Consider the following 10,973-nt stretch of genomic DNA (forward strand, 5'->3'; position numbering starts at 1 on the left):
ATTACAAAATATAAACGTATATGTACAATGTAACTAGTAAGTTTTCATTCAACAAAACCAAGAATAAACACTACTTAGATATACTGCCAGTAATTAAATAGATAGATGTAAATCATTGGTTATTTGTAAATCAGTGAACGAAACTTCTTGTGATAAATATATTCTTTTATTGGCTTTAACAATAGGGCTTTCATGATATTCTTCTTATATCCGTTAATCAGTTACGAAAGGATAACTGTGTTCTTTTAAATTAAACATAAATACTTACTTCTGCTTTTAAAAGTTTTCTTTCTATACAGATAATTATAGTACCCAAAAATTTCAGTTAAAAGTAGTCTCTAGTCTATGAATACTATCAGCATGATTGTTTAACCTTATTCCAATATAACTTATACTTTTAATATGATGTAAACTCCCTAATTATTGAAATAAACTTTTTTATTTAGCATTCAGATGTATATCTATTCATTTTATACTTTGATCAAGAGAAGCTGATCATATATGCTGCTAAGTAATTAGATGATTAGAAACTGAACTGTGTATTAGTACTTTCCACAAAATATAGAGAACTATAAATTTATACGTGGTTGCCTTCGATACATTCAGACGATGCTAATACTGTACTTCTAATAAGTCTCTCACAAACACTCGATCAATCGTGAATAGAAAATCACAAAATACTGGTCAAGGTGCTACAGCGGCGTCCTCTAGGACACCATTAACTAACAGTTAAAGCTGTCTGCCAGTCTATTATAAAGCAATGAAATCAAAATTTTTATCGGAGACTTGATCTTTTGTGTATTCAAATGTTAGGAGGAATGGTTTCTAATGAAATTACAGTTATTCAAAGTGCATTGACAGCGAATGTCTAAAAGTACGAAATAGTAGTTGTCATGTGATAACTGGTTTCTTCATCTTATATTTTTATGCTAGAGGCAGTTTCAAATCTGAGGTTAGTCCAAAAACTCATGAAATAATGCTGATGGATCCTATATACATTCTCTGGTTAACCTATTTTCTTAGAGGATGATTGAATCATCTAGTTTAATTGTCTTTCAATAAGTTGCAAACCATGAAAACGTTTTCTTGCGTGCTTCTACACGGTTTTCAACAGTCACAGCTGGCGAACATGAAACCCGCCGAGTTTTACCCTCAAACTTCCAACTCTATTTGTTTCATGTCTTTGTTCTTGTTCTAAGAGATCCACATTGTTTCATCGGAAGAGGATTTTACTGAATTTGACCAGATTGAACGATATTATGAACTTTCTGAATTCTAACAATAACAGTTAACATTGTGACTATTAAAACCTTCGCGTCATTTTGACTCTTAGTACGATAGCGCAACGTAACATAATTAATTCTATTGGTTATACCGTTTCGCAAAATATCATATACTGTAACATCCATTTGTTTCACTTACGTTTCTTGAGGAACAGGTTTAAAAGGTTAGTTCGTAATTTCTGGAAGACTAAGTTTATTTTCGAATTTATAGTTTGCTGTCAGAAGGTTGTAGATAGGTGTCGACCCGCGATTGACTATGATCATCACTACATGAAGATTACGTGCCAGGTATCGACGTGGATCCCTCGGTAGACCAAAAACCAGAAGGATGTTAATGGTCGCAATAAGATATTTTTGTTGGCGATCTCGTGGTATCGAAAAAATACCGAGACGTGCCAAAGTTTACGGGCGGAACTGCCGAGAGTAAGCAAGTTCGTGAAAGGTCACAGGTAACGGAAGGAAAAGTGCGTTTGGTACAGTGAAACAATCACTGATACAATTAGTTATAATATTAATTGTTTCCATTATACCAATCGCGTTCTCGTCATCAAAGTAGGTCACTACAAAGTCATGGAAAGATTTCAATAAGTTTATATTTTCGGCCTCCGATATGATGGTTTAACTCTGTTTCACACAATCGAAAGTGGTGGTTAATCTGCTTCACATTGCAGTACAGCTACAGCATTTCTGTTAAGATATCCTCTTCCCTGGAGTTAACCGTTATCAAAAGAGGCTAAGTCATTGTCCAACAGTGTCCAGAAATCAGTAATTGATACGCGCTCTCGTACAAAGATTTCTTAGCTCATTTCATTGAGACAGCCACTGGTACTGTTGTACGTAAGTGAATTTTCTCTGAACAAGTGTTCCTCATGTCAGTTCTGGAATCCGACTTATCACCAATGCATTCGTTGGCGAAGAAAATTAACCCGTAATTTCAGTTTCTTTTCATTCGTTAATAAAACAGAATACACTAAGTTTATTGTGCTCTCGCACTGGTTTATCATTAGACCACGTTTCCATTAATCTTCCATGTTTTCTTCTGTTCTTTGGTTGTGTAAATAGTACGTTAGCTTCAACACTAAGCATGGGTCTGGAATCACACAGATTTGACATACTTCTTGGCAGGTTCCTAATGTGCTGGCTAGAAACTATTTGTAGTGTTGGTTTTCTACAGATAGTTAATCTTGAACGACCCTAGTGCAACACCAGAGTTATTAACCGGATTATGACCCACAAAGCAACCACTGGACGAGTGAAGTAAAATTCCCCCCGGGAAGCTACCGTTGTGTTTTAGAAATAGGACATATTCTATTTTTGCTTTGTATTATTCAGTACAAATGGTATACATAAAGTCAAAAAACATCAAACAATACATCGATCCAGTCGGCGAGGTCGAAATCCAAAATTAACGTTTAACTTGAGTTAAACTTTCTATAGTTCCAGCATGTATTTCTTAGGCCCATTTTGTGTTGGTGGACTGAAAATAGGTGCTACGTTTGCATAAACTAACAGAGGAATGACATGCTTGACCACTAAACATAAACAAATCAAGTTTTTCAGGACTATTACTTCAACGAAGCAGCCTACTTAAAGAGTGATAACTTCTCGGCCGTGTGGTAATACCCAAGTGAGAGACATCTTGCACCACAGACTGAAATTGATTTTTTTTTACTCTAAAACCATCTAGGATTTAAAATGAACAAGTGACGGGGCTTGACTAAACTTTGTTTAAAATAACGAGGGTTAAGTGAACATATTCAAACCATGATGAGTGCAAGTAGATTTTGTATCTTACTATTGAGCTTCAGTACTGATTTATCCCAAGCAACCAAGAAAGGGGACAATCTGTTGGAAAGTAAGAGGGAAATGTGCCAACAATTCTCCTTTTTCGTATGTCATGGGGAAACAATGTGAATTTTCTTCCTTGAAATATCACTGAATTGTCTACACTTCGCGAAATCACATGCCTTATTGTGGACCTCACTCCCAGCTCAAAATGACGTAAGCAACCAATAAAGGGAAGAGTAAATAAAGAGGAAAAGTCAATCTTTCTCCTGACATCGAATATTTGGAGGTTATTGTTCTTTTTGGGGGAAATGGCACAGTAAAAAATCAGATCCATTCACAGCCGTCCACCGTTCCGTTTCAACGACCTGACAGGAGGCAGTCATTCCGTATTTTAGTTGCTGAGGGTATGTTGGGTTACACAAATATTGGGTTTTTTCATATATAAGTGGTCTTTTGCTGAAAGAAAACAACAAAATCATTGCGAAGAACATTGATTTAGCTCTCTCTGTCTTGTCATGCACACGTTGAACCAATTGTTGCTTCGTGACTTCCCGATCTCCCTATTTTGAGAAACTTTTGTCCGGTTTGGGTAAATTTTCGTCGAGGGCATCCTGTTCTGTTTTTCTGGTAGCAAAAAGAATTGCAAGCAGATGTAACCTAGATCGTGGATAAAATGTGGCATGCCTGTATCCCTGCCGTCATATTCTGCTGGCATACATAAGAAGACGAACTCGATCGACTACAAAATATAAACTGTATAGTTCATCATTTTCTTAGACATTGCAGTCAATGGAAGATAGATAACACTCACACCTTCCATAATAACAACAGTATCACTAGCCAGACTAGGCGAGCAGTATGTTAAGATTCAAAGAAGCCAATTTTTAGCTAAGATTCATCAACAGGTAGGGAAGACTGTAGTTTTTTCTAACACTTGTCCTTGTGTAGTATTCTTTACGATAGAAAACATGGATTGGAATACAACAAAGTGTGGAGACGTGACATGAACTATTTACTATAAGAAGTTCTTTGTAGTAGTATTTTTAACTAGTAAACTGATTTTTCTGCATCAAATGCTGCTGTTTCTGTACCAGTAGTAATAATGCATCAACAAACTTTTGCCCAAATTTTAGTTTCATCTTCTTAGTAGTATCATGGGGAGATATACCGATAATCATAACGGGTAACTCTGTGGAAACTAAAAAACTACTAAGTGTTTGCTTTATAAGTACCCGTTTCGTTACGAAAACTTGTAGTACTGTAACAGTTTGGACTTTTCGCTAGAATGTTGCGTTGTACACTTAAGTTTCTTCACTATGACAGTATATTCGGGTAAATTATTGTGGTGACATTGTTTCCCGAAGCAAATAATACTGAAAAGATGTACATTCGACATGTAACACTTTCAGAAGGTCGGCAGTGGTGAACGTGAAGACATTCATCCAATCAGATGGCATGGCTCAACCTTGAAGATGTGTTCATTATGTTTAACTTATTATTATTCCCCGACCACCTCAGGAGTACACGTTTTACGGCAGTATACGAGGTGGAAAGTATTTTTTCTAATCATTAGGCGCGCTAACATAGAGGTTCTTATCGGTATCCGTCATAAGAGTATTCTCACGACGTGAGGGACAAAATACAAAAGTGTCATAGAGAGAAACAATAACATGTATATACTGATTTAGGGTTATAACTATTCACTTCTGTTTCATAGGTGCAGTGTTCAGTACTAATGAATATAGCTGTATGTCATACATCAGGTCAACAGTTTTTTGATATACTATGGCATTTAGACGTCGTCGTAACTTTTTATGTCTATTATATTATTTTGTTTTGGAATAGTAACACTGCAGTTTGAGAAAGCGCTATTGTTGAAATGTATTTTTATGTTTAACTTGATATTTAATGGACCTTTTTCTTACTGTGCGATGAATTTCTGACTTGCTTGTGAAACGCTTGGATTAGTGAAGTGTATCCTACAAAAGCCAGTTTGATTTCATATGCATTGACCTACTAGGACATATTCTTAATTAGTGATCCACTACTTATACCGTCCTCTGAAGATCACCATACATGACATTGAGACTTTTCACTTACAAAGAATATACATAACGATCGTTGCCCGAGCATCTGTCTATTACTATTTCCTTGAACATTGTAGTGTTTTTATCTTTCAATAAATTTACTTAAACATATTATACGACGATTGCAATCGGCTACGTTAAGAAATGGCACTGCTTGTCGCAGGTAAGTTGTTCGGTGCTAACTCTGAGGTGGGTTTAGGCGATTTTATTGTTGTTTGTTTTTTAATGCTCACTGAAAACTCTGGTTGTATTTTTTCGATGCTAACAGTGTCATGTTTATCTGCTCTTCCCACTGTGACTATTTTGCTGTCTTTTCAGATGATTTAAAAAGGACCATCATAAGGGGTTTGTACGGCTGTCGTACTTTATCATTTCTGGCGAATACATGTAAGCATTCGTCTAATTCAATGGGTACGAATGATATTGCTTTCTAGGTTCGTGGTTTGAAGGACATAATGGACTTCATCTGTTGTTTCAGTTGTTGTACGTAATTGGTTATGTCTGTTGGAGTATCGTTTGAACTGTTAAAAAATTCACCTGTAAACGCAACGTTATGTCATAAAAACAACAGCACAGCAACTGAGGTCTTGTTTGATAGTTGGGAGGATGCTTAATAATACAAGAGGACGCTTGATATCTCATTTGCGACCTCTCCTTGTGGTTGTCACAGAGGCTTTTAGCTGTCAATGAAACCTTTTTGTCATTCAGATAGCTGCTTTATGATAGGTTGTAGTGCTTATCTTCTTTATGCTGAAAGTTTCCGTAAGCTACTGGAACAGCTTGCTTTCACCCTGGGCTGCACGACTGGACGTAATTTTTGTTGTGACACCAGGGTTTGCAACCCGTTGTTTCACCAATATGTTTGCCACAGTTGATTCTGTCGTGTCTTTTGGCGGGACAGATGTGGCCCATCTCTTGAATCTGCCCATACATTGTAAGAAATGTTTATGCTTATCGGAACTTGCTAATGGTCTAACGACTTTAGTATGAATTTGGTGGAAAATAGCGCTATTGGCAGGGAAAATACCAGAAGGAGGTATAATGTTTCCGTGAGCTTTTGACTACTAGCATTGGATAAATTCTCGTGCCCGTTTACGTAAGTCTTTGGCCATACAAATCAGTCCGTGACAAGCTTTATACCTTCTTGAGATATGCTGTGTAACTTTTCGAATAGGTTTCGTCTCATGTAATAAGGTATCAAGGGGCGATTTTTATCTGTCGAGATATCACAGGTCAAGTATCCTTGTTGTTTACAAGGATTTGTTGTAAAAATAAAGTTGCTTCGTTGGGTTGAATAAGTTTGTCTAGCTCCGTAGTGAGCTTTTGACTTTTCGCTATGAATTGATGACTGATATCAGAGGTGGAAAATATATTAATATTTAATCTCAATAATGTGTCACCAGCATCTTTTTTTAACATATCGGTTGCAGCTTATGGAATGAACCCCAGTTGGCAAATTTTACGCGGAGAATATTTGTCGTGATTATGTATTAAGGCTTTGGTTGTTGGTTTTTGATCAGTAAATAACATGAAGGAATCTCCTTCTAACACGTGCCTGAAGTATTTGATAACTAAGTAGACAGCTTGAAGTTCCCTGTCAAAAGTGCTACATTCTATTTGTGTTACATCAAGCTTTCTCGAGATAAATGCAAGAGACTTCCGTTACTGATTGACACGTAACCGAAATACAACACTTGTTGTTACATTAGAAGAGTTGGTTATTGCTGCTAAATTTGCATCAACATTTCTCCATACAAGCAACACCTGCATGTTCAGGGCGTTTGTCAACCTTTCAAATGCCCGAATTTCTCGTGGTGTCATCGTAACCGATTTACCAAGTCCTGATAAAAAGTTTGTTCGTGGTTTCACTATGCTAGCACACTTCGGAATGAAGCACAGGTAGAAGTTGATCAACGTCCTAGGTTCTGGGTTAATCGGGAAAAGGATAGATTTTGATGACTTGTGTTAACTCAGAAACTTGTTTTATACCTTGGTTATTGAGCACATGGCTTAAAAATGAAGAGGATCGTCTCCCGAACTCATATTTGTCAGGATTCACTACTAATTTATACCAGTCCAGTTTCTCGAAAAGGATTTTTATATGAGTTATCTGTTACTTTCACCTTTGTCGGCTAAGAGTTAGACATCTATGTAAGCATATACTGACGGTAAATTGGGAGTCCCTTAACTTCTCAAAAGCTTTTGATAAAGCTAATCATATTTCTTTTATCAGTAGTCTCAAACTATTGGGTGTCAAGTCACAGTTATTAGACTGTCTCAATTCATGTCTAAAAAGACAACTTGAAAATCTCAGGGAGAATTTCGCTATTTCTCAGGATACATAATTTTCTCTTGAGTTCACCTGTGTTTATGTACCATAAGCTTTACTGGTACATCTAGACGAAGAATAAGTGGATGGTAACTGCTAGGATCTATTAATGGACTGATATTACATATATTCTCATTATATAACTATTGAGTAACTATATTATATGTATATTCATTTTTCTCTTATCATAAACTTCCATTTGACATATTGTCCACTATTATACCATTTACTATTCTTAAGTTAGTTACAGTTTATTAGTTACAGTATCTCACAATCACAGCCACTTTTCATCTGATCTTGCATAATCGTTATTTTCTCTTTCATGGTATGATGTAGTCTGGTTTGTTGGTATATAAACCAAGTATGTCTGACTCGCTTCCAACATTTCAAATTACAATGTAGCCCATCTGTTGCGACCAGCGCATTTAACTTGGGTAGGCCGTATTTAGAGGTGGTCGGAGTTAGTAAAGATATAGGAGTGTTGGTATCTGACGATCTCAAGTATTACTCTTTCTGTGGCAAGAGTGATTTTCAAGCGAAACATGCACTGGTAACGTTAAAACGCTATTTTTGACAAGTTTGACAGTAAAATGTTCCACCAAGTGTTTGACAATTTTATTCGGGCCTCGTTTAGAGTAGACAGCTCAAAAAATGAGAATATACCGGAACGTGTCCAAAAATCATTGGTTATCTACCGCTACTAGACACCGAAGCCCGTTGAGCGAAAGCTCCTTCTATTCCATCCACAACAATTTGAAGCATTTGAAGCTGGACTTATTTTTATGGACTCAGGAGAGTTTTTCACTACAACCTACAATCACCTTTCTTTTAATCGTCAAGTCTACCTAGTAATTTGTCTGGAATTATTGGAGGCTCATTTTTATTAGATACGAAAGCCTGTTAAGTGAAAGCTTCTTCTATTCCATCTGCAACCACTTAAATCATTCGGAATACCTTGGAGCATTGTTTAAATGCTGATTCGGGGCTAAATGATGTATGATAAATTTCATTGTCAAAAATAATCCTAAGGGACCAGTTGAAAGAAGATCATTTTCTATTGTCCATTTTGAACATCTGACCTTGTCGTAGTTTTACTTTTTCGAAGTATGTGATACCCTAGTTACTTACATGGTGAATCTTTTAAATGGAGTCAAAAGTTGAAAAGTCTAATTCGTTTACAAAAGCTTTAAAGAATACGGAGTTCAACATTGAAGAATATCTTAAAACTGTGTTTCAAGAAAAACTTTTGTTGTAACCCTAGTTACTATTCCTATTCATTTTTAAGTAATGCACCTGCAGATGAAGACAGAAACTTAACTAATTCTACCAAACTTTTAGAAAAATATAAAGAGCTAAAGAATGTTCAGAGCGCGCTTACGGCAAAAAAAGAAGTACAATGATTTTAATCACTATGGTCACTATTCTAATAGGAGTTTAGGGTCAAAATGGAATGTATGCAAAGAAGAAGAGAAGACCTTGAGAAAAAAGAGTGTGAACTTAAAGAGTCACTCATAAAGTTTGACCAGTTCTTCAAAGACAATGATGAAAAGAGAGTAAGAGCGATGAAAAAGATATCAGCGGAAAAAGGCTTACAACAACAAAAGCAAACTGAAATCAATATGTAACTGATAGTTTACTTCAAAAAATTTCCGTAGTTTAAATGATGATATTGATCGACTTACCAAAATGCGTGAAAAGCAAGAAAAAAAGGTCAAGTCACTTCTTAAATATCGACTCTTTCTTGAGTCGGTTGTTAAAATGTCTGATGAATTTTCCGATGTTTATGAGCTCATATCACGGTACGACGCTCTGAAAGCCAACTTAGAGGTTAGTTAATTTGAGAAAACCCACAGAGTTGCAGGATTTGAAAAGTTCAGATATAAAAACACAGAAGCTTATAGACAACAAAAACAGTGAACTTGTTCACTTTAAAAAGGTAATTTGACCGATATATCGTGATATAATTCATCAGACAAAACAAGATGAAAAACTCTCTTTAACTAACGAAATAGCTGAGCTTCGTAATCAATTGGAATTGCAACAAGTGAGTGGGAGAAATAAAGAGACTCAATGGGAGCACATAAGAGATGTAGCTGCTAATCGCATTTATGAACTTAGCACCATAGTGATGTAAGTCAGAATTATATTCAGTTGATTTCCATTCACAGAGCTGTTGCTAATATGTATAATATCGTACGATCGCATCAGAAGTATGGTGAATCGGCTAAGCCTCATGAAACTTGCAAACAATTAAGAGCAGTGAGTTAAATAATGTATATCACCATACGATTATTCGGTTATCTAATGGTAATTTCAAGTAAATTTCGAACCATTTATTTCACAGGCGTAAAGATGGCTTCATTTATTCTGTTCAAATGCACACATACAACCGTTAAGTTGAGTAAATATCACTTTCTATCACTACATAAAAGGCTCGTATAAAACAAACGCGCATACACATTAGACAAATTATGACCTGAAGAAGATACTTGTTACACCTCATTTCTTGGTACATTGGTATTATCTATGACTGTCCTTTTTCTCCCATTTTCTGACACTTTAAAGTATAAAACCGACTAATAGTATGCTATTGTACGGACAAAAAATAAGACAAACTGACTTCTGATTTTAAAGTTAGCTGAATTACACCTTTATTGGGAAATTCTTCTGAAAAGACAGCAGAAAAGTGTGTTGTACGTAATTTCGTGTCATATCAGCATACCACTCACATGCTTTTGAGTAAAATTTTATGAACGTCTACAATGTAAGTGTTTTAGCTAAGAATACTTGAAATTAAATAAAATTACGGACTCGGCCACTTAAATGTAATATTCAGATAGTTGAAATTCTTTTATACGAAGCGTTTCTGGGCTAAAAATAATACTTCAGTTTCAAACAAGATTACAAGGACTTTTCTTTGATAGTTTATGGAGAAATTTATGACGAAAAGATGATACCCCGCTTTATCATATGAGTGTTCTAGTAAGGATAACATGCTTTTTTATTAGTTTTTGAATGATGTACCTGTTAAATTTAATTGTTCTCACAGGTTTGTTGCTTACAAAATCTCATTAAATTGAATCTAAAGCGTTGGTAACTATTGTACTAATAGTATATAGGTGTGATGAGACTTCATATTGTATAGACTACTTTGATTTCTAGTATTTCTATGAGTACGTTGAATAAGCAGTAGATTTGTTGGAAATTTAGTCAGATATACGTCAGTGGTTTATACCTATAAAGAGTGCAAAGAGTAACAGAAATGAACTAGCTAGACTATGCTTTTACCCTTATGACAGATATAACCGTTCTATAAATAAACCATTTGACTAAATCCATCGTATGTCTCATAAAACTAGTTGAGCTGATTCTGAAGATGCCCTAAATTTTTTACAAAAATATAAATATATAAATATTAATAAAAAAAGTTAATTCCAGTTCCAATCCTAAATATTTTTCTCGTTTTAGATTAAAACTTTTATTCAA

General features: G+C 35.4%; 1 protein-coding gene across 1 annotated transcript; it reads left to right on the forward strand.

The window, feature by feature from the left end:
• Positions 1 to 8,631: 8,631 nt before the first annotated feature.
• Positions 8,632 to 9,755, forward strand: Smp_081200 (putative filamin-A-interacting protein 1 (FILIP); the record flags this gene model as incomplete). The annotated part of the gene is made up of 7 exons (XM_018793509.1): positions 8,632 to 8,738; positions 8,773 to 8,878; positions 8,918 to 9,108; positions 9,143 to 9,314; positions 9,349 to 9,423; positions 9,460 to 9,617; positions 9,656 to 9,755. 7 exons carry the CDS (start codon positions 8,632 to 8,634, stop codon positions 9,753 to 9,755), a joined length of 909 nt encoding a protein of 302 aa, XP_018648014.1.
• Between the last annotated feature and the right edge of the window lie 1,218 nt (positions 9,756 to 10,973).

This window comes from Schistosoma mansoni, chromosome 1 (genome assembly GCF_000237925.1).
Source record: "Schistosoma mansoni strain Puerto Rico chromosome 1, complete genome".
Taxonomy (NCBI): domain Eukaryota; kingdom Metazoa; phylum Platyhelminthes; class Trematoda; order Strigeidida; family Schistosomatidae; genus Schistosoma; species Schistosoma mansoni.